At 36.7% G+C, this 24847-nt stretch overlaps 2 protein-coding genes across 2 annotated transcripts in view; one reads left to right on the plus strand and one right to left on the minus strand.

Annotated features, from left to right (window-relative positions):
- The window catches only part of SLC26A5 (solute carrier family 26 member 5), a 59316-nt gene extending 50140 nt beyond the window's left edge, over window positions 1-9176 (plus strand). Inside the window, exons 16-19 of the mRNA XM_081146781.1 lie at window positions 350-457; window positions 1092-1292; window positions 1880-1934; window positions 2932-9176. Of these exons, the coding sequence (XP_081002907.1) occupies window positions 350-457; window positions 1092-1292; window positions 1880-1934; window positions 2932-3116 (549 nt within the window). The 3' untranslated portion in view covers window positions 3117-9176. The remainder of the gene's footprint in view (window positions 1-349; window positions 458-1091; window positions 1293-1879; window positions 1935-2931) is intronic.
- A 582-nt stretch (window positions 9177-9758) lies between these two features.
- PSMC2 (proteasome 26S subunit, ATPase 2) lies at window positions 9759-23855 on the minus strand. Its single transcript, XM_081146782.1, has 12 exons — window positions 23664-23855; window positions 21341-21378; window positions 20894-20975; window positions 20079-20178; window positions 15466-15597; window positions 14965-15037; window positions 14499-14594; window positions 13668-13832; window positions 12356-12443; window positions 10296-10498; window positions 10103-10199; window positions 9759-10019 (listed from the first exon to the last, which is right to left on the minus strand). Exons 1-12 carry the CDS (start codon window positions 23731-23733, stop codon window positions 9862-9864), a joined length of 1302 nt encoding a protein of 433 aa, XP_081002908.1. The 5' UTR covers window positions 23734-23855; the 3' UTR covers window positions 9759-9861.
- Window positions 23856-24847: the final 992 nt, after the last annotated feature.

A 24847-nucleotide genomic window follows, 5' to 3' on the forward strand; every position in this document is an offset into this window, starting at 1 on the left:
TAGAACTCAACCTCACACTGCCCAGTTTATAAGAAAACCTCACAATCGACCCACAGAGTCTCTTAAATATAAGAATCTGAGAAATCTAGGTTTGAAAACTACTTTAAATTCTCTTTAATATGTTTGCTTTTGGTTGTCTTGAATCAAGACCAAGAATAAGGAAGGGTACTAATGTTCGTGTAATGAGGGAGTAACTCAGTTCATTGGATCTGAGGGAAGGGTAGAGAAAGGGTTGGGGTGATAACTTGGCATAGAAAACCATAAAGTGGGGACATTTAAAGATTAATTGTATTCGAGTGGGTTCTTGGGCGCCAAGAAGTGATTTTGCATATATTGCTCTTCTGTAAAGACGGGAGTGAACCCAGCACTTATAATGGGAGCAAGAAGAAAGGCCATGAAGAAGTATGCTAAAGAAGTTGGGAATGCAAACATGGCCAACGCAACCATTGTCAAGGCGGTGAGTGGTCTCTTCATCATAATTTTCCCTTCTCTCTTGATCCATAGTGGCCCTCACCTTTATTCATGATTGAAGTTTTAACACAGCATGAAGTCCCTAAGATAGGAAAGCTTAGAAACAATCTAACTATCCTTTATGTATTAAAGATGCATGATAAAGTGGTTATGAGAATGCTTCTGAAATAAGTAGTGATATGGGCCCAGGAAAATACTGTTTCAAAAAAGTAAACATCAAACAGTACCTTAATAAATTTTATCATTAGTACCTGGCCATAGATTCATTCAGCTTATAGTCAAAAAACTCAGAGGATGGTTTTTACTGTTTAGGCTTATGGTAACTTATGGTCTAGCATCCTGAAGTTAATGGAATTATTTTAGAAGTTAGGGGAATATCAATATGATGACTAAATAGAGTGGATTTCATTGAACAAAAACAGGGAAAGAAACTGAGCTAAAATTGAATGTTATGTACACATCCTTTTTGTCACATTACAAGGCTAGGATATGGCAAATATTTTAGAAAAAATCTGGTATAGTCAGTAGCTTGAAACTCTAAGGACTAATTTTTCCTTATAACTCTGAGGACCAAAATATGAGCTGTTCATTGAATTCTGGTGTGGTTTAATTTTTGACAGGATGGAGAAGTAGACGGAGAAGATGCTACGAAGCCTGAAGAAGATGATGAGGAAATAAAATTTCCCCCAATAGTCATCAAGAGCACATTTCCTGAAGAACTACAAAGGTTTATGCCCCCAGGGGACAATGTCCACACCGTTATTCTGGATTTTACCCAAGTCAATTTTATCGACTCTGTTGGTGTAAAAACTCTCTCAGGGGTAAGCATCATCGTGAACAAGTCATTTACTCTCTCTCTGCCCAGTTTTGCCATTAGTAAAATCAGAGAGTTGAACTAGAGTCCCTTCCCAACTATTAAACATTTTTTGTTTTTGTTTTTTTCAACTTTTCATCATGGAAAATTTCAAAAATAGAAAGCATAGTGTAATGAATATCCCCCAGCTTCAACAATTATCAATTTATGGTCAACCTTGTTTCATTTGTCCCCCACACCCACTTTTCCCTTCCCTTATTTTGAAGCGTATGCCAGTCATCACATCATCTGTAAATATTTCAGTGTTTATCTCTACAAGAAGATTCTTTTCAAAGTCATTACCATTATACCTTTATTATACCCAAATAAAATTTAACAAGAATTCTTTGTATTCCTAATTATCACTGTCCATATAAAAATAAGAAATATACAATCATTTTTAAATGACTAATTCAAAAATGCATAATTATTGAAGCAAAGTAGTTCAAGTGAATGTACTGAAGTGTCTTATATTAGTGAAATACATATTGGTAAAAAGAGACTTGCATCTGGCACAGTCAAGGGAAACTAAACTTTATTTCAACATTATTACAGATTGTAAAAGAATATGGAGATGTCGGTATTTATGTGTATTTAGCAGGATGCAGTGGTAAGTACACTTCTAGAATGAAGAGAATTACCATTTTGTTTTGGTTTCTTTTTTTTAGTAACTGCATTTGCAAATATTTCCCCCTAATTTTAGTTTTTGGTGAAAATGAAAGTTTCCTTCTGAAAATCACTCTAAAGCTAGCTTTGAAATTAGCCACTTACAGGCACCCCTGTCACTGAGATACTTGTGGCGGGCCTCCTGAGCCGCAGTTGGCAGAGACGAGCTAATAAACCATTGCTCTATGCTGGTATATTTTTTAGTAATTATTTAATGACTGCCATTAACAGAGTTACATAAAATCATTTAGGTGTTTCCATACAATGCCTGCTTTCTTGTTTTATATTCAATTTTGGTTAAAACAGTGCTTGAAAATGAACTCTACATAATGGCAAAAATAAGAACTGCTTGGTCACGTGCTCTGTCAGCATCAGGCACTCTCAGACCTTGCTGGTGTGAGTGCAAAATGGAACAGCCTCTCTGGAGGCTTTCAAAACCACAAATGCGTTTGCCTTTTAACCCAGCAAATCCAGCAATGTGCTACACACATTCAGAACAAGACATGTACATGGTTAGTCGTCACAGTACTGTGTAAAAACAAAAGGCTGGAAAAACTCAACTATCAAACACAAGGGACCAGCTAAATCAACTAGGCTACATCTACAAGATCAAATATCATATAGTCATAAAAAATTAAGTGAAAAGATTACATTTTTTAAAAATTTAGAATAATATATATAGTATGCTTTCTTTTGGGTAAGAAAAGGGGGGAATAAGAATAAATGTTTATATATTTACTTATATTTGCATAAAGAAATACTGGAAGAATGCACGAGAAAATAATGAAAGTAGCCACTTGAGACTGGGGTGTGATATCATGGGGACAGGGATTGGAGTGAGACTTTTTATTATATTATTTTAATATTTGAACTGTATGAAAGCATAATTTTTTAAGACTGATACCCAGAATGTGGGCTAATTTTATTTTCTTCTTTTTTAGCACAAGTTGTGAATGACCTCACTCAAAACCTATTTTTTGAAAATCCTGCCTTAAAGGAGCTGCTGTTCCACAGCATTCATGATGCAGTTTTAGGGAGCCAACTCAGAGAGGCACTTGCTGAACAAGAAGCCTTGACTCCTCCGCCCCAGGAGGATTCAGAGCCCAATGCCACTCCTGAGGCGTGAGGAACTCAGCCTCTCCCGAAATTATTAATTTACACATTTTAAATACTAGATGCAAGATTTTTTTTTTTCTAGAGGTAAATACTAGTAGTCAAGGCTTGATTTGGAGGGTGAATGACGCATAGCAAGATGTATCTTACTTGTGTGTGTTTTTTTTAAATTGGCTATTTCCAAGATAAATTGGCCTCTTACCTGCATTTATTGTGCAGTGACCTTTCTGTTACTTTTTAGTATTATCTTTGTCAGCTAAGCACTTACGAATATTTCTTTTTAAGTACTTTACCTACAAATCAGAGATGCTGTCACCAGAAGGGTAGTGGTTCTTTGCTTTTGTACTTCCTGCTCTACAGACTTTCTTTAATTAGGGTTATTGAACAGAGGTGGCATACCCACAATTTTCTAGAAGTTCTTTTAAAATAAGCTTTGTTTTTATAGAAGCAACATAAGTGCATTACAGAAAAATAGAAAAAATAGATGAGTAAAATAAAAAAATAAAAACATTATGTTGCCACCACTCAAAGATCATCGCTACCACCTTAATGCACATACTTCCAGATCTTTATGAATATGCATTTACATCTTTGAACCAAAATAAGGTCATACTCTACATAGTGTTCTGTAACCTTTTTTTCCCCCACAATAAACAATCTCCATTTTCTCATTCCAGAACTTTTTTTTTTTAATATATCTTTTTTGATTTCAGAGAGAGGAAGGGAGAGGGAGAGAGAGAGATAGAAACATCAGTGATGGGAGAGTCATTGATCGGCTGCCTCCCACATGCCCCCAACTGGGGCTTGAGCCCACAACCCAGCATGTGCCCTGACCAGGAATCGAACCACAATCTCCTGGATCCTAGGCCAATGCTCAACTGCTGAGCCTTGCCCGGCTGGGCATCGTTCCAGGACATTTTTACCATATTCAGATTTCTCCCACTTGCCCCCAAATTTGTAGTTGGTTTGTCTAAACTAGTATCAATTCTATGACCTTACACTATAATTGGCCATGTCCCTTTAAGTCCGTTAAGCCTATCTTAATCTAGCACAGTCCCTTTTTTTATGACATTGACTTGTTAAAGAGACTGGGGCAGTCGTCCTGTAGAATCCCATATTGTTAATGTGTCTACTTGCTTTCTTAAGGTGTTATTTAGCTTGTCCTTTATTTCCTGAACTACCTGTGATCTAGAAGTTATATCTAGAGGCCTCATGGATTTGAATAAAACAGTTTTTGCTAGAATATATCATAGCTGAGACACACACTTCAAATTGCATCACATCAGAAAACAAATCATATCTAGTTGACCCTACTATTAACAATGCTAAAATAAACAATGCTAAAATTGGATTAGCGTAACAGCCTAATCCCCCAATTATGTTTTCACCTTTATGACTAGTGAGTTACCTGCTTGGTGTTCCTATGGCATCGAGTGAATTCCCAGTTCCCCATTAGCCATTCAACCAGGGGTTTTAACATCTAGTGATAATCCTTGCCTAAATCAGTAAATATTAAGGTTTGTGAATTTTTTCCAATTTTATTTCTTCTGCATTATTAATTGGTGTTTATGTAAACTATAGCTTTCCTTCCTCAACTTGAGCTATTTAGTCATCCTTAAAAACTGGAAGGGTAGGTTTATTTTTTCCATTTAATTATCAACTTCCAAGTAAGAAGTCAGTTTAATAAAAAGATAGTGACAAATTAGGTTCTTTTAGATTTCTGTTTTGGTATAATTATAGACTCATGAATTTTTATATTTTTAATGTGTTTCCATCTGTTATTCTTTTTGGTGCTAAAATTGTCACAACTGACCAGTAGGAGCCCCTAGGACTCTAATAGTGATGTAGCCTTAAAGACCATGTATTTAACAAAATAACTCTTAAGTATAACTTAATATTTTCCTTAGAAGTCCATAAGAGTTATGTTAATTCTTCATCCAACTCAGTTTTAAGCCTATGAATGAGTAAAATGCTTCTTTCAAGCACTCTACAGTTGTTCCAAAGGAGTGGGGAGACTGTTAAGCCAATTTGTCATCAAAGGTTCTTATTCTTAATAGTTGTAACAGGTCACTAATTCAAAGCACAAATATTAGCTAACCTACCTAAAGCCTCCCCTGCTAAGATTTCCGGCTAATAGTCAGTTTGTCTTTTATTGACTCCTTGTTTTAGTTTTCCTGAAGAAAACACTGCCAGGAGAAAAGTGGTCAGATCCCAGGAAAGGACTGTTAGCATTAGTCTACTCAAAACCAAACTCTATGGTTTGTTTGCTTTAATTCCCATGAGGTTTCTCAGTAACTTTACTAGTGTAATTCAAAGTAGACCTCTCCTTTCTAATCAATTGTTTCCCTAGATCTAGAGTAAAATTATATTTACATCCAGTTATTTCCTTGGTATTCATCACACGCAAGATCCGATACATCTGCATTCTGATACAGACTGCCTTCTGAAAGAGCATGTAGTTGTAGAACCTCAGCTTATACTAGAAACTTTTGTAAAAGGGCCTGCATCATTTCGGCCATTAAAGTAGAACTTAAGGATTTTAGACAATGTTATAAAATACTTCATTGCATATTCCTTATCAACAGCCTTCAACAAACGCTTAACACATAGTAGAGACTCAAGTCCTAGTTGTTGATAGGTTGAAATTAGTGTACAAAAAAAATATTTATCTATATCTTACAAATTTGTATTTAACTTTTCTGTCCTTTAATGTTTAACCTATTTTGAATAGAATTCTACCATACACTTAAAAAGCACTTGTCTTACTGAAGGGAAATGTTTTGTTTCAACTTGCCTCTGAGAATCTGAGTGCATTTCAAAATGTATTTTATCTATATGTCAATATTTTGGAATGTTTTACTTAAAATTATTTCATATAGTGGAAAATTTCTTGACCTTTTTTATGTAGTCTAGTTTTGTCTCTACCTTCTTTCTGGATTATAAAAGCTGCTAGTGTATTGCTTTTTATGTTTTTCAGCCCTGATTCAAATTCAGATTCTTACTGCCCTATCAAAATGGGCATAATGTACATGATATAGGGACTAGCCTTTTTTATGATAGTAGGGGAAAGCCGTTTTCAGGAAGGTCCCATACAGAGAAATGTTTGGTCTTTCTGAAATCCTGGGTAACATGACAGTGGTTATCTCTACCTCATGGATGGATGGAATGTTTGAGAACAATGTGAACCAGGGCTCAGGAAACTCCTAGTTCATGTCATAGACAATGACTCTGTGTAATCATATGGCAGCTGATAGTGGGATCCCAATTGCCAATCTCATCTGCAGTGGGACTCAAATAGTGAAGGAAGGATATGAATCCTCTGCAAGCCCTGGGAGTAGCTCCTTTGTAGTTTTCAGGTAACATCTAAAATATCCACTCCATGTGGTTTGATCCTGTATCCTTACCTGTTTAACAGAGAAAGGAGGTGCTTGCCTCCAAAGGTACAGTGTGAGAAAGTAAGTCTGCCCTCGTGTGTGCATGGGGAGGGCAGCAAACCCAGAGAATCTGCCCTGGAGTGAGTAGGTGTATTTTTTGTTTTAGGGGTTGGGGGTGGGGGGTGGTGTGCCCTTGTGTGGGGATGAGGGAGGGAATGGTATGTGGTGGGGAAGGCTTTATCTACTGTGTCTGCCCCTTTAAAGATAGTAAATCAATTTAAAGATCCAATAAAACTTACTTGGTGTGAGCCTGTATGCTTTAGTGAATGCAAAAATACTGTTGGTCCTTTTTAGTGTACCTTTCAGGAATCCTTTTAGGATTCAGTATATTTAGATTCTTGATAATATGGTTTGAATACTGACAAAAGTTGACATGAGAACTGATAGAAGTATTATCTAATTCTCCAAACATATAGCCAACCAAAATGTATGAAATGGTTTTGAAACCCCTCAAATCCCAACAAAATGTTCAAAAGCTAGCTGCCTGCTTACTGATTTGGATGTAATCAAGTTTGAGCATCTCACAAACCCATCTTGCCTTTGAAAAAGGCCTACCAACTTTTTCATTATACTGGTATATAGCATTAACTTTATGTAACAGATGAACCTGACATTTGTGGAAATTCAATTTTTATAAATCTGATCACATTTTTAATTTTTTTTTTATCCTCACCCAAGGATATTTTTTCCATTGCTTTTTAGAGCAAGTGCAAGGGAGAGAGAAAGAGAACAATCGATGTGAGAGAGACACACTGATTGGTTGCCTCCTGCACGAACCCTGACAGGGGCCAAGCCCGCAACCGAGGTGCATGCCCTTGGCAGCATTCAAACCCAGGACCCATCAGTCTGCGGGCCGACACTCTAACCATTGAGCCAAACTGGCTAGGGCTGATCACATTTTTAAATGTTAAAAATAATTTTTAAAGTATCACTACAGTATTATTTCTCTAGTCACAAACCCTTTGTATTCTGATTTATCTGTCAGTACCCTGACATGTATAAACATAAACATGTATCTCTAGACACATATATACACATTTACATGCACATACACATTTTAGGTGGAGTTACTAGTGAATGTATAGTTTATCTTTTCAAATATGGTATAAACATGGTAATCTAGTGTTGATACTATCTGCATATACATGCCTGGGCAGAAACACCTACATTTTTCAAATAACTTACTGTACATTTGATGTGTGGCCAGTTAGATTTTTGTCCTGTAACTGAGATGTCAAGATTCAAAGCTTATACCATGTCAGGCCTGAGTGAGGTCACGTATCCAGTTTGAGTTGTCTCACGTTGGTGCATATGATGTGAGTATGTGGCTATGTGAAAAAGTGGTAGGCCTTCAAGGAGCATGTTCTAAATGCTTACATTTATCAAAATACTACAAAAACATACATTTTTAGTCCTTCCCTTGACCATATTTTATTATAAGCAGAACCTACAAATGGTTTGCTCTATTTTATATCTCATGAAAGACTAGGGCAGGCTTAGGGAAAAAAAATTTTCTGGTAAACTTCACAAAAATGAAAAAGCAAAAAAGAAAGGATGTGTTTAGATTTTATGAATAAAGGGCTTTAATTATTCAGCTTGAAAACTTTAAATATTTCAATTCAATATTTATAGCATTTTCTATGTTGTCAACTTTCTCTTTTGTGAATTAAAATGTATCCAGCTCAATTTTGCATTACTTACGAATATTGAACTGCAATAAAAACATTCTTTATTGTGGTTGTGTCTTAGTATTTGGGGAGAGGGGGTAATGGGGTGGAAAAGGGGATTTGGTGATGTTTGTAAAAGAAATAATTTTAAAGAGATCTGTTGAGAATGTTAATGTAATCTGTATTTAGACCAGAAGTCTAATAGGAGCTTTACCAATATTTAAACTATTAATTTATAAAATGGAAATACGTACTTCTCTGTATGAAGCCAATTCTGGATTTTCTAAATTATGTGTATACATACTTTTCTTTCTGCTTTACTACTTCACAGGTCATTAAAACCAGCAATTCTTCTTAATTTGAAATCAAGTCAAATAGCAAATCAAAACATATTACATCAGATGCTTCTTCCACTTTAAAAATATTTGTCCTTGCCCTGGCCACCTGGTTCAGTTGATTGGGACGTTATCCTGTACACCAAAAGGTTGCAGGTTCGATTCCTGGTCAGGGCACATACCTAGGTTGTGGGTTCAATCTCTAGTATGGTAGGCAACTGATCAATGTTTCTCATATTGATGTCCCTCCCTCCCCAAAATCAAAAACATATCCTTGGGTGAAAATTTAAAAAAAAAAAAAAAGTTTGGCCTAAGCTTTATTATTCAACGTAGTAGGGGAAAACCATCGAAATGCATGTGGTCATTTGCCCAGATGGGCTATTCTAAGTTTCCTTTTTTAATCCTCACCAGAGAATACTTTTTCCATTGCTTTTCAGAGAGTGGAAGAGGAAGAGAGAGAGGGAGATAGAAACATCGATGTGACGCCTGGCCAGGCATGGCTCAGCGGTAGAGCACTGACCTAGGATCCAGGCGGTCCGGGTTTGATTCTTGGTCAGGGCACATGCCCGGGTTGCGGGCTTGATCCCCAGTTGGGGGCGTGCAGGAGGCGGCCAATCAATGACTCTCTCATCATTGATGTTTCTATCTCTCTCTCCCTCTCCTTTCCTCTCTCTGAATCAATAAAGATATGTTAAAAAAAAAAAGGAAACATCGATGTGAGATAGTTACATTGATTGGCTGCCTCCTGCTCGAGCACTGACCCAGGCCTGGGATCAAGCCTGTAACCCAGGTACATGCCCTTGTTCAGAATCGAACCCAGGACCCTTCAGTCCGTGGGTCGATGCTCTAACCACTGAGAAAACCAGCCAGGGCCAGATGGGCTATACTGATGAGGGCAGAAGAGTACACTGGTTAGGAGCACAGGAGATAGAGCTGACAATTCCAGCTCTGCTACAAGTTAATTTGATAGGAAAGTTTTTGCATTCATTAGATCAAGATTCATTGATCTACCTCACTGAGCAGATGGGACGGTACAATGACATCTGTATAGCACCCAGCCAATATATGCTTAGGACATACATGCTCGAAACAAGCACTTTATCATATGGAACACTTAAATAGTAGATCAGAAAACAACATACACTGTAATAAGCTTTTCTGCCTAATATTAGATATCACCTTTTATTGTACTACAGAGAAAAGTCTGAAAAAAAGCATACAATTTTCAAACCATTTATTTTTTTGTGTGCAATGGTTATTAACAAGTCTACATAAGCTTACGATTCCAATGAAAAGAAGTGTTTTCATGAAAGCTTCAGGGCTCAGTTGTATGTCATATAGCGAGGAGTAGCACTGAATTTGGCATAGGACTTAATGACCTTATTTACAGCTTCCAAGAAATCCTTCTCAGTAGCTATTTTTCGCCGTGCTCTGATGGCAAACATACCAGCTTCTGTGCAGACACTTCTAATCTCAGCACCTTTCAAGCAAAAAGAAAATAGGCTTAATTAAAGCAGCCTGGACAGACAGACCAGCAAATATAAACAAGACCTTTCAACCTACCAGTGCTATTTGGACACAGTCGTGCTAACAATTCAAATCTGATATCTCTTTCAACACTCATTGAACGCGCATGGATCTTGAAAATGTGAGTCCGACCCTAAAAATAGAGAATTGAATACTATTACAATGGAAAACATCACAGGAAGAAAAAATTTCAAGAATCCTGTTTCTAAAAAAGAAATTATTTTCTTACCTCTAGATCAGGTAAGCTAAATTCAATCTTCCTATCCAATCTCCCTGGCCTCATCAGTGCTGGATCCAAAGTGTCAGGTCTGTTAGTGGCCATAAGCACTTTAATGTTGCCTCGAGGATCAAAACCATCCAGCTGATTAATCAGTTCCAACATCGTTCTCTGTACTTCATTGTCACCTCCAGCACCATCATCAAAACGAGCCCCTAAGACAAAAGGAAAGATCTCTCCAGTCACAGGAGCACTATGCATAACCTGAAAGTACTACAAATCTGAGCTCAAAGCATGCCCCAGTGCAAGTGAATATCCAGGTTTAAGCAACTCCTACAAGACCTGCCTGCTTTACACAAAACAAATTAGAAAGTGAATCTTTCAAAAGACTCATCATAGATTTATTTATCGTAGGATCCCTTGAAGTATTTTTTGAATCCTCTTTAAGGAACTTTTGTTTTTAAATCACTCAAAAACACCTCCATTGTTTAACACAATGTACACAGGGACTAGGCAGCAGAATAAATGCAAACTTCAGCCCTATAATGTGAGAAACTGCCACACTCTTCTACATTTCTCAAAACTGTCCTTAAAAATAAGGCTAAAGCCCTGGCTGGTGTTGCTCAGTGGTTAGAGCGTTCACACACACTTCCACAGCACACCAAAGGATCCTGGGTTCAATTTCTGGTCAAGGGTATGTATCTGGACTGCAGGTCTGATCCCCAGCCTCGGTGGGGGCGGGTGGGGGAGGCAACCAATCAATGTGTCTCTCTCACATCAATGTTTCTCTCCCCTCTACCTCTTCTGTCTCTCCCCCACCTTCCTTCCCACTCTCTCTAAAAAAAAAATCAATAGAAAAAATATCCTAGGTGAGGATTAACAAATAAATAAGTAAAATAAACCAACAGTAAGGCTAAATCAATAATACAGTAGAAATATAACTTACACTATCACACTATTTTGAATACATTAGAGTACTCTCAGTTAATGTCTCATTTCAACCAAAATAGCAAAAATAAAACAAAACAAAAAAAGCCTTCAAATATATATTTTCATTTTTAAATTATATAAATACATACTGTTTATTAATGCATTATGTGTATTACAACACAAAAATGAAAAATTTAAAAATTAGATTAAAATTAAATATGAGGAAAAATTTTAGTATTTTCTTTCTGCACCCTAATACTGTTTTATACACAACTCACTTTGGAAAGCAGAGCTTCAGAGCATCCTGACATCCATCATAAGGCTTATTCCAACAATACTATAAAAATGACTTCAGAGTCACCACACTGCATCAATATACTACGCTCAGGTTAACTACTTGAAGACATTAACTATAGGCTGTCCAAACCCAACAACATCCATCCAGTATAAAAGCAAGTTCTAAGTAACCTAATCAGAGTCCCCAAACAGTGTTACAAGGTCCACTATATTTTCAAGTCATTTTTGTCACCATGTTCCTTAAATAACAAATGTCTGGACATATGACACTTCTCCAGCTAGTAAGTATTATTACTTTCACAGACTATAACAATAGTCAAGGCCTATAGAACAGTTTAGTTTTCAAAGTTTATCACATTCATTACTTACTTTAAAGCTCTCAAAAACCCATGAAATAAACAGGGCAGGAATTATCATACCCTTTATAAGATGAGCAAACTGCTGATAGCTAAAATGACTTGTCTAGATTGCACAGCTAATACTCTATTTCATTAGATCTATGAAGCCAACAGTAGCAATATTTTATGTATACTTTATGAAATACCACCACCAATAAAATTATGCCCCAGTGAAGCTGTATCCCAAGTTAGGAATTGTTAAAGTGTGAAAATGTGTTGTATGAATAAAGTTAGGAAAGTACAAAGACTTTGAGAAATAGCAATGCTATATAGCATTTCTTTTTTCCTTTATGGTATAGCCCTACTGTTTATCAGATCTGTGGCACCAATGTGCCAGAGCTCACAGAAGAGTTGGAATTAAAACTTTTACAAGATGAACCTATCATACTACTTTAGGACTCTCATGAATCCCAACCCTAAAGTAGTTCTCTAAAATACCATCCATACCTCCAATAGCATCAATTTCATCAAAGAAGATAAGGCAGGCTTTTTTTGTTCTGGCCATTTCAAACAGCTCTCGAACCATTCGTGCCCCCTAATGAGAAAAATAATTTGTTAATTCAGAGTTGGTTTTAAAATCTTTAAAAATATATTAAGAAGTTATACTCAAAACTTTTCAATATTGCTAACAGTATTCTCAACCATTATTACCTAAGGCTTTTTCCAAAAAACTGAAGTCTGTTACCTATTCCATCAAGTTAATCTAATTAGCCTCAAATTAACCTTTTTAGCCTTAAGTAATTTCATGATTCCATACCTAGTAAATAGCCAATAACTATAAAACCCAAAGAGGTCAAATTAACATTTAGGTTAAATAAAATAAAGGCACAATTTCAATCAGTAACACTTGAGGAAATAAAAGCATCTGATTTATCACTTGGCATTTCTGATCACTGAATTTGATTTGTAAGTGTTGCTCAAGGAATAAAAGTACTATACCGTATAGCTCAATTCCCAGAGCTCCTTTTCTAATTCTTACTGTAAGTATTCTAATCATTAAAGTTTCAGATATAATAGATACAGCCCTAGACTTACTTTCTAATGAAAAAATCTGTCTCTCTTTGTGTGTGTGTGTGTGTGTGTGTGTTTGTACATAGACAGACACTCCAAATTCCCTCTTTCTCATTAGACCATAAAAGGCTGGCCCTAAAGTAAAAGCATACTTTGGAATGTATTCATCAGGCATTTCTGGGGTATCTCTCTTATAAACCAAATCTGTAGAAACTGTTGTCTTTCTGAGGAGGAAGCATGATTATTAAAAATCTTAAGCAGGCCCTAGCCATTTTGGCTTAGTGGTTAGAGTGTCAGCCTGTGGACCGAAGGGTCCCAAGTTTGATTCCAGCCAAAAACATATACCTCGGTTGCAGGCTCGATCCCCGCCCTGGTTGGTGCACGAATGGGAGGCAACCAATTGATGTGTCTCTCTCACATCGATGTTTCTCTCTCTCCTACTCTCTCTGAAAAGCAATGGAAAAAATATCTGTAATACTGTCAACAATAAAGATAAATTTTAAAAAATAGAAAATGTTTGAAAAGAAAAAATATCCTTGAGTGAGGATTAAAAAAAAAGAAATGTTAAGCAGTTATTTATTTCCAGATGACTACAAGGGAAGGCTGGTGGCTTCTACAACTACAATCCATCAATCAAGAAATTTCGGGTCTCAATCTTTTGATGTGAAACTGCCATTTTAATTTCATCCCTGCCTTATATATCTTTTACAGAGCTACATATTCTTTGATTACAATCAATTTACTTTACCTCACCAACGTATTTCTGTACAAGTTCAGATCCAATAACTCGAATGAAGCAAGCATCAGTCCTATTAGCAACTGCCCGAGCACAGAGTGTCTTGCCTGTACCCGGTGGACCAAAGAGCAGCACACCCTTGGGAGGCTCAATACCAAGGTTAACAAACCTCTCTGGCTGTGATGGAGACACAATTTTTATAATTATCACTTTTGTATAATAAAAATAAGACTACTTCTACATCAATATATTTAAACCAAAATTATTAAGTCCACAATCTATATACTTAATCTAAATACGAACTTTACTTATTCTAAGGTATAAGATGTAAACTAGACTCATATCAATACATAAGGCTGAATGGCTTTTAAAGGCATTTCTACTATCCAGGCTCAACAAATTTTTTTCCCTAATTTTAAAAAAATTACAGTGTTTAAAGAACAAAAGTAGTTTCTGGTATTTAACATACTAGTTTTCTATCGTCCCAAGCTTACTTTGATTCCATTTAAGCTCATTTCTTCTTGATACCATTAAAACACACGGTATCTTCTACAATAAGCTATAATATATTTAACATACTGCTAAAAGTTATACCTCAACCTCCTGTGTCACTTAAAATAGAAGATCTTTCTTTTTATGAATAGGCTTGACCACTCAATCCTTTTGCTTTCTCTTCTGGAACTTACCAACTCTCCATACCTTGACCCTCTATCCCCTCAAAAATTTTCATTAAGGAAAATATAAACCTTAAAAAGCTACCTTATGTATAGGCAAGTTTAGTGCACAGTGTACAAAAGGTTATCATACAAAGAAATTTTAAATGCAACAGACTCAGTTACTTACATGAAGTAGAGGGGTTTCAACTACTTCTCGAAGTTTCTCAATCTGTTCCTTACAGCCACCCACATCACTGTATGTGACATCAGGTTTTTCCTCTACCTAAAAGAGAGAAGAAAATGTACAACATATAGCCACAGACTTTTGCATACTAGTCCAAATATTCTATCTAATAGAGCTGACCCAATACCCTAAAAGGAAAATCAGACTTATAGCAAGTAAGAATTTTTTTAAATGGAATATACTGCCCAGTGTTAGAACCACTTGCTATATTATTTATGATACTAAATGAGAGACAAACTAGTAAAGACTAAAAAAGACTTTCTCAACTGAAACATGGTTTTAAAAATTTGGGCAAATCAATATATACCCACATATTAACAGTTTATAAGTTAAAGTTTAAAATTTTTTTGAGATGGATGCAGCTGTATTCTAAGTCATGCCATTTCTTTTTCCCTCCATAGTTTCTTACCTGCATCATGGTAACTGTTGGGTCAATCTTAGGAGGCAGTGGAATGTGAATTTGATACTTATTTCTGTCCACACTAAAAGGGTAAAAAAAATCCTCACTCACACATTCAAAAAATGTTCTAAGTGAGTTATTACGCATTCTATACACATTAATTGCATTAATTCAAGCCTCATAACTATCTTAAAGCAAGTGCTTCCTCCACCTACACCATGTTACCTTAAAAAGACTGGCAAGCTCAACTCTCAAATTCTGCACTTACTTTGAGTATAACATTTGAAGTCATTCATAAAAAGCCATAGTGGGAGTGGGGAAAAAGAGGAAGATGGGAGGTCAGGAAGCGGGTGCACAAGAAAGGATCTTCAACTGTAGTACTCTGTTAGATTATTCCTTGGTATTCCATGGCAACCAGTAAGTACACTCATTCAAAAGAAAGCCAAGGGTGTGAATGCGACATGGTATCTTTAATGAAAGACGAGTATTTATTGTAAATAGAAATCTTACCCGACTCTCATCCCTTCTTCAATGTCAGTAGGTGCTACCTGATCACTGAGGTCGACCACAAACTTGGCAAACTGCTTCACGTTGATAATGTACTTCGGGTCCTCTGAATCAGCATTGATTATCTTTGTACATCTAACACAGCAAAAGACTTGATTAGAGTAAGGAACCTAAACCACTAATAATGAATTCAAGTAACTAGAGTCTCCCCTGGGCATGCAACACACTAATGAGCAGGTGTAAACTAGAACTGCAGAAACTGGGCCACTGTTAAAAGATCCTTTTCTATAGAATATGCTCAATCTCAAGGGTCCACCTAACTTAAGCCAAGCCATAGAATTTTCAAAAGATACATACCCCTAGAAAATTAAACCCAAATATTTCATCAGTAGGAAGTTCTCTAATTTCTTGATTTTCATAACTATATTCCTTTATTAGTGATACTTCTATCTTAAGTCAGCAATTTTCAACCAGTGTGCCACAAGAATTTTTAAAACATGCAATACCTGACTATTTAGTCAGGGGCACTGACTTCTTTTCCCTCACATTGTCAAATAAAAGAAAGACAACAGCCAACACAACAATAGCCATCCAGTGAGAATGAATCAAAATCATACCTTTTTTTGTCAGATCAGCAAAAATATATTTTTTAGTGTGTCACTAAAATTTTAGTAATTAGTTTGTGCGCCATGAGATGAAAATGGTTGAAAACTGCTGTCTCAAGTTACTCTCCTTTTTATTTTCCCTATCAGAAAACAGTCATTGTCTTAAACTAAATAATAAATGTTTTTCCATTCTTTCCTGAGTTTATAGTTCAAATCCATTTTTGTTGTTGCTACTTTTAACTTAAATGTATTATTTCCTGTGTGACATAATGAAGGCAAATTTGTAATAGTACGTACACTATATAGAAAATACTCTACTGCCTTTCCTCTTCTATATTATTTGTCTACTGAGAAAAACGAAAACAGAACTCATGTTACAACCCATGTCATAAGTTGTGACAGAAAATACAGGGAAGTACAAAACTATCTCTGGAGTATGTATGTAGGTAGCACAGAAAGTAAGGTAAAGATACTTTGTCCTTGAGGCATAACTGTGTGAAAGACTCTGTTTCCTGTTCCTAGACAAGGTCTACCAGGAGATAGAATTATATATATAAAAAGTATTTATCACTACTTTACCCGACAGATCCTGCCAACACTATATGCATAGATATGGATTTTTTAATCCACAGCTGAAAAAGTAAAGACTATACAGGGACCTCAACTTCCAGAATGGTGAAGTAGGGGCCTTCGAAAATATACTCCTCCTTGAAAGCAAAGTGAACACTGGCAAATACAGTCAAAAATTAACATTTTCCCAACTCTGGAAATGGGGAAGGAGGAGTTGCAGGAAGCCCAACCCTCAGAGAACTGTCACTATGTGGCCTGTCTGGCAGTTCAGGACTTGTGTTTATTTGGCCTGACTCAGAGCTCACTCTGTGTTAATACCCCTACCCACAGGGCAGTTGTTGAAAACAAGCAGAGACAATTATTTAACATCACAACTGTCTGAGGCAGCATTATACCATGTAGGGAACAAGAGCCTGACCAAAATATTTCAAAGGAAAAACAGCAATGATAACAAACCCTGGGGAAAGGGGAAATCTGATTTCCAGATCTAACATATTACATTACTCAAAACAACATCTGTAATATGGTCAACAATAAATTTAAAAAGAAAAAAAATTTTTTAAAGTTATTTCCACCAAAAAAATATGTGACAAAAAGAAGTAGGAAAGTACGGCCCATACATAGGGAAAAAGCTGTCCACAGAAACTGTCCCTGAAGAAGCTTAGACACTGGTCTTACTAAACAAACACTTTAATCAGTATCATAAAATTTTTTTTAAAAACTGAAGGAAACCACGTTTAAACAATGGTTTAATGAGTGTATGGACATCTCACTAAATAGAGAATATCAATGAAGATAGTAATTAGGCTGAAACAGTATTTGGCTATAAAAAAGAAATGATGTCCTGATACATGCTACAACATAGATGAATCTTGAAACATTATGCTAAGTGAAAGAAGTCAGAAACAAAAGAGCAAACATTTATATGCAATATCCAGGATAGGCAAACCCATACAGACAGAAAGTAGATGAGTGGTTGCTGGGAGAAAGGGGAATAGGAACTGCTAATAGGTATGGGGTTTCTTTTTGGGGTGATGAAAATATTCTGGAAAGAGTAAAACAGAAGTCATCAAGAAATACTGGGGCAAGAGGTGGGGTGGTGTAGTGGTGGTGATAACTTTAATGAAAATGAGGAAGGTGGGGAGGCGAGAGGGGAAGAGTGAGTAAGGATAAGTGAACCTGTTGCTGAAATCCTCCAGCCTTCTATCTCCACTGTTCTTCTAAAATATTGGAGATTACAGACAACAGGAGACTGAAAACAACTGATCTGGGAAAAATGACCATCCAAATGCAAAGATCTAAAGATACTGACAATGCCCTTGCCAGTATGGCTTAGTGGGTAGAGCATTGGCCCATGCACCAAAGGGTTGTGGGTTCGATTCCCAGTCAAGGGCACGTACCTGGGTAGTCTCTCTCACATTGATGTTTCTCTCTCTCTCCCTCCCTAAAAAAAGAAATCAATGGAAAAAATATCCTTGGGTGAGGATTTACAAAAAGTAAAAAGAAAAAAGAAATAAAGATACTGATACTAAAGATTCCGCAGCTAAACATCCAACCATACACGGTATAGTGAAACTTAGAATCAACATGCTTTACTATTGGATCTAGAGCTTCTATAGCTTTTTTGGTCTCCCACTAAAACCAAAGCCCAAAGTAAGATTACCAGACATCTCGCATAGAGGACAGACACCAAACAAGCAAGGAGAAAAAAACACCTCAGAGGAAACAAACCTTCCAATTACCATTAATTTGCTTAAAGATGAAAACATACTACAACCATAATATGCCAAAAGAACATTCAAAAAACAACAAAACACATACAATAATGGAAAAAAGAGTTCTTGGGTATTAAAAACTTGAGAAGAGTAATAGATGAAAAATCAACAGAAGGACTCAAATACAAAGTTAAGAAAATCTCATAAAAAGTAGAGAAAAATAAAAAAGAAAAGCAAGAGAGAAAGATTAGCACATTAGAGGAGCAATCCTGATGGCCTAATATCCAAATAATAGAAGTTCAAGATAGAGGACTTCTATTATATTTCAGACTTCTGTTATCTGGATATTAGAAAATGGAAAGTATGCTTGATTCGGCAGCACATATAGTAGCACTGGAATGAACACTGTCAACAACAAATAAATTTTAAAAAACATAATGGAAGACACTAAAAATAAATTATAAATAAATAAAATTGGGACAATACAGAGATTAGCATGGCTCCTCTGAAAGGATGACACGCAAATTCATGAAGCGTCCCATTAAAAAAAAAAAAAAAAAAAGGAAAGAAATTATTCAAATAGTTTCAAGAAAATGTGCCACACTGAAGGACATGAGCCCAGCACCATCGATAAAAACAGACCAACACCAAGGCACATGTCATGAAATTTCAGAGCAAGTGAGAACAAGAGGAGACACTACAACTTTCAGAGGAAAAAACAGGTCACATATACAGGACTGGGTATCAGAATGGCTTCAGACTAACACTGGAGACAGAGGACAATGGAACGATGCCTTCAAATTTCTGGAGGAAGAATTTTATACCAGTCAAGACATTTTCAGACATATGTGGTCTCAAAACATTACCTCCAAATGACCCTCTTTAGGAAGCTACCAGAGAATAAAGCCCATCTAATGAGAGTGAAAGTAAACCAAAAAGAGTTGGTACACAAGCAATAGGAGAGAGGCAAAGGGAAACCCCAGAAGTCATGGGATGATTGTGATTCAAGAGGAATGAAGGGCAACTGGTCAAACTGAAGGAGGGCAGAAAGTGCTGGGATGACGCCTTCAGGAAGATGAACCCGAGAGAATACGTGATATTGATGCAGATGGCGCACCTGAGGTATACATGGGAAAACCTGATGGACCTAGTGCATTTGAAGAGCAATTTAGACAATCAGGAAAAATTGAGGGCCTGAGTTAGTAATATACATACAAAACCAGGCTAATGAAAAAACAAGACAATTATGACAAGGAAAACAAAAAGTGGTACAAGAATGGAAATGTAATCACAGTTTACTTCTTGGCTCTTTGTGAAAAGGGTTTACTTAGCCATAATTATAAAAATACTGAATACTGATCTGACCTAACTTTTTATACAATTATCTTAGGAGTATGTAGGGATAGGAAGATATACAGCAGGATTAAGAGGACCAAACTACTTTCAGTAGTTATGTATGAGAAAGGGGCAGTGGAAAGTGAAGATGGAAAGAAAGATTTTCACATTTGCCCTGCATTTTTCTGTATCATTTGAATCTTTTATATAATTATGTCTTCACCTACTTCTTGAATAAATGTTTAAGGCATAAAATTTTAAGCCCAGATACTTTTGTAGAAAGATTTATTTACTTGGAATTTGGAATAAAAATCCTTTATGAACTATCGCATTATACCCAAGACTCTAAAAAGTGCCTGTAATAGATAAAATAAATTTCCATAGGACATACCTCGCAACCTGTAAAGGCTGTTCACTCTGGAGTGTTTGTTTATCTGCAGCCAAATCCCAGAGTGCTGGTGGGGCCAGGCCAGTGTCAGACTCTTTAATACCTACGTAAAGAGAGATTACAAAATTCATTAAAAGGTAATACATCACCCTAAAGCAAGCTTTCTCAACCTCTGCACTACTGACATTTTGAAGTGAATAATTTGTTGTGGGAGTGTGCTGTGCATTATAGGATAGTTAGCAGCATACCTAGACACTAGCCACTAGGTGCCACTAGCACCATCTCCCCCTCAAGTTATGAAAATCAAGAATATCTCCAGACACTGCCAAATATCCTGGGGGGGGGGGCGGGGCAAAATTGCCTCAGCTGAAAACCACTACCCTGAAGTAATCACAAGCCAAAAATTTAATACCCTATTTGACATTTTTTGTGGTAAAATACTATAAAACTTCACTTCTCAAATTCCCAAAAATTACTAGGCAATAGCCCACTTACTTCAAGCAATACCATGTGAGATCATATTTTTATTTAATAAGAAACTTTAACTTATTTATTAGAGTTTATTGAACTTGGCTTTGACGAATAGAAACATTCCTTCCTTAAAGGACGATGTCGTTTCTTAACTGCTTAAGAATTAAACTTGTTTGTAAAAGGTAGTAAAAGATTATTAAATGAGACCCAATTTCTTAAAAGACAGGGAGAATAATAATGTCTAAAAATCTATAATTCATGAAAGAGCAACATTTGTATTTAAAATCCTTTGATATAATTAACATATTACATTTAGAGAGAGGAAACAGGAATTAAAATATATATACCAGTGAGCTCATTAATTTTCTTGAGAAGTTGTTGAATGTCATCTTCAACCTGCTTGATCTGCCTAGAGTAAGTGCTCTGACCCTAGGAGATAAAGATCAGTTTAATGAGAGTATCAGGAAATTATCAATTTATTGAACTACAAAAACATTTAACAGTTCATACATTTCAAGTACAGAAAACATTTGTGTAAATTATTTCAAATATCTTTCTATAGAGTTCCACACTTAATTACAAATAGTATAAAAATAATGTATAAACTTAGACACCATGAATATTAATACTCTGATCTATTCTAGATAGAAAATGTAGGAAGGTAACTTTATTTCAGTTAAGATTACTATAAACTTCTAGACATGCTCTTCTAATTATTCTGGAAGAGCAATACCAATAATAGTTCTTATTTCAACATATAACATCTGTATTTTGTAGACACTAAAAGGACTTACATAAGTTTTCAACAAGGCAATATCACCCTCATCCAGAGCTGAAAGAAAAGAGATAATACATGAGATTCAAACAAAAGAAATTAGAGCTAACAATTCTCTGTTCAATTCAAACCTCATTAGTTGAGTGAGGAAAAATGTACAAAGTTGCAATGATGATATAAATACAACCTTCAAACAGTACTTGGAATCATGGATAATTGGGTGAAGACAGATTAAAAGAAAAATACACAACACAGATGCTGGAAAGTCTCAAAGTGATGTGATCCAATAAGAACAGGGAGGCCAAAGAACAGTTTGAGAATCAAAACAACTGGCACCAGTCCCAAGAAAGTCAAGCATTTGCTAAGTAACCTAGGAAAAAACATTTAATCTCTGAGCATCAGTTTTCTCATCTGAAAAACAGAGATAATGGCTTTTTCTACCATGTGAGAGATACAGTCAGAAGATGACTGACTGCAACCTGGAAGAGGGTTCTCTCACCATAACTCAACCATCAAATACATTCATCCAAGAAAGGAAGTCCTCTGCAGTGAGTTCATCTTGCATGATAAAGTTAAATCTAAAAATACATAGTTTATAGCAAAAGCACATATAAAAAGGAATTATTTCCCTAAGAATTAAAGTCTAAGGTCCGCATGGGTTCCCAGATCTCCACTATCCAGTAGTTATCAGCCACTGACACTGCCTTAAGATGCCTAAAATAAAATTTAAAATTAAGAAAAAATGACTTTACACGCTGGCCGGGTAATTCAGGTGGTTGGACTGTCATCCCCATACAGCAGATTTTGGGTTCAATCCCCGGTCAGGGCAATACAAGAAACAACCAATGAATGCATAAACAAATGGAACAACTAATCAATGTTTTTTTCTTTCTCGTTCTCTCTCAAAAAAAATCAATGAGTAAAGAAAAAGGAAAAATAGAGGTAATAATTTATCCTCACAGTGTTGCTATAAAGATCAAATAAAATATGGATGAAGATCATAAAATGCTATACACGCATTAGGCATTAATTGTATCCAAGGGATAAATTTATTAATACTTTTACAGAATAATACCCAAACAAATACACAGATGAAATGTTAAATCTGCGTAACTAAGTTTTCCATTAGGTGACTGAGTACCTCTGAGGTTTACAGTGCCCTAAAATATTTTCAAAGGAAAGAGCAGAATATGGGATGAAAGTAGAAAGGAAATGCCCTTCCTTTGGGAGGAGGTTGGAAAGAGAGGAAAGGTTGCTAGGAGAGGTTGAAGTTGTTTAGGAAGGGAAGAGTAAGGGAAAAGAAGAAAAAAACACCATAAGAATGCTTTAAAATTGTCTGTAAGGAACAAAAGAAGAAAATAGCATAAAGATGAGACTACGTAAGGGGCTACTGGGAAGAAATTATGTACGAAAACGGTGTGCGGCTCTCTCATGCACTGTGGGTAAAAGTGGTACAGTCTAGGAGAGTCATTTGGCCCTATCAAAATTACAACTCCATTTCTAAAATTTATCCTACAGCTTGTGTTGGTGCATGTGGTGAAAGTTATATGAAAGAGGTTACTCATTTCTTTATAGTGGCCAACAGAATGGGAGAAATCTAAATGTCCATCAATAATAATTTCATACATTACACCCAGAAAACTGGAATACTATGCCAATGCAGAAACACACAACACTGGCTCTATATAATGATATGAACGTATCCCTAATATATGTAAACACTGAAAAGCAAGATGTACAGTATGCTGCATTTATGTAAAAAATAAGAGGAATATATAAACAAAACTGTATATGCATTGAAAACGTCTGGAAAGATAACGCAAAATGGCACCATTAGTTGCCTCCGTGGATAGGTGGGTGGCTGGGGCCAAGGATGAGGCACTTGTCAATGTATCTTTTTTTCTCCCTTTTAAGTTATATGTATGTAAATGTATTATCTAGTTAAAGGAATTTTTTTAAAGAAAATTATGTTTTGGGGTCCTGGCTCCAAGCTGTCACACTTAAGGGGGCGCAGGGACAGCAAAGAGGATCCAGGTGACCACGCACGGCCAGGCGGGGTTAACTTTTCACCGCCCGCAAGGCCAAGCAGGGTGCGCGACTTCTTCAAGACCTGAGAGCTGGACGTGAATAAAAATGTCGATCAGCGGAAAATGAATATAGAACTTGGGGCGGGATGAGAGAGAGAGGAAGGGCTGGCAGGTTAACCCAGCCGCAGCCCCAGATCAAATCACCAGCGGCACAAAAGAGAGCGAGTACGGAGCTCCGGACATGAATCCAGGCTCTCCTCCCGGGCGAAGCCTGGTCCTAACCCCGGCCCGGATCTCCTGCCCAAGTCAACTGACCTCGGATAGGCTTGTCTTCCTTCTCCTCCTCTTTGGTTTTCCGCTGATCTGCACCGAGGTAATCCGGCATTTTAGAAGATCCAACGCCTAAACTGCAGAGTGATTACACAGCACCTTAGCCGCTTCCGTTGGCGCTCCTCTTTTTCTTCCCCCCCGGAAGTAGAGCCGGCTGGGCGGGCCGCTTTACTCCGCGCACGGGAGGCGGAAGAGAGGCTTGGGAGACCCGCGCTGACGTCAGGGTTGCGGTTATGGGAAGGAGGAAGAATTCCGTGAGAATGGAACCCTGGCCCTCGCCTGGCCGAGCTTCCTTGCGTAACAGATTTCAAGACCAACCGTGGCCCAGTCGCTGAGTTTAAATCCTGATTTAGTTATTTATTTACTCTGTACTCTTCGGCAACTTCTTTACGTATGCTTTAATTATCCCTTTACTTCACAGTGTATGTGGAGGCTTTAAATAACGTTTATCATTAAGTAACAGTATATTAGATATGCAATAATAGTGACTAGATCTACAAGTAGAGTGAAGGTAAACAGCAGTTGTCATTAATTTGAGTTAACTAGGGATGAGGAGGTAAATGGTTTCAGTTTTTGAGCCTGCTACTAAAGCAGAGTGGTACCATCCTGGTACAAGGAAGTCAGGGGAAAGAGCATGGTTTTTTTGAAAGAAATGAGTTTGGGGAAAGAGTTTAGCCCTTCTGAGCATTAGTGGGCACAAAGTGAAAAGGCAATGTACAGGAGAGGAGAAAATATTACTAATCATATGTGTGATAATGGTTAATATCCAAAATATATAATGAACTACAACTCAACAAGAAAGCAAACAACCAGATTTTTAAAATGGGGAATGGACTTGAATAGACATCTCTCCAAAGAAGATAACATAAGTGCCCAACAGGCACATGAAAAGATGCTCAATGTCACTAGTGACTGGAGAAAAATTAATCAAAACCATGAGATACCACCTTATACTCCATTAGAATGGTGACTACAAGAAAGAGCCGGGCCAGCGGTTGAGCCTGGACCTATGATCCAGGAGATGCTGATTGGATTCCTGGTCAGGACACATGCCGGGGTTGGGGGGGAGGGGGGCGTGCTTGAGGCAGCAGATCAATGACTCTCGTCATTGATGTTTCTATCTCTCCCTTTCTCTCTGAAATCAATAAAGACAATTTTTTTTAATTAAA

The sequence above is a fragment of the Miniopterus schreibersii genome, assembly GCF_964146895.1.
Source record: "Miniopterus schreibersii genome assembly, chromosome: 9".
Classification (NCBI taxonomy): domain Eukaryota; kingdom Metazoa; phylum Chordata; class Mammalia; order Chiroptera; family Miniopteridae; genus Miniopterus; species Miniopterus schreibersii.

Coding starts and splice junctions, on each gene's coding strand:
- PSMC2 (XM_081146782.1), bottom strand. CDS start 23,733: ATGCCGGATTACCTCGGTGCAGATCAGCGGAAAACCAAAGAGGAGGAG. Junction 21,379..23,663: donor GGAAGACAAGCCTATCCGAG/GTCAGTTGACTT, acceptor CTTTTCTTTCAG/CTCTGGATGAGGGTGATATT. Junction 14,595..14,964: donor CAACAGTTACCATGATGCAG/GTAAGAAACTAT, acceptor TCTCTCTTTTAG/GTAGAGGAAAAACCTGATGT.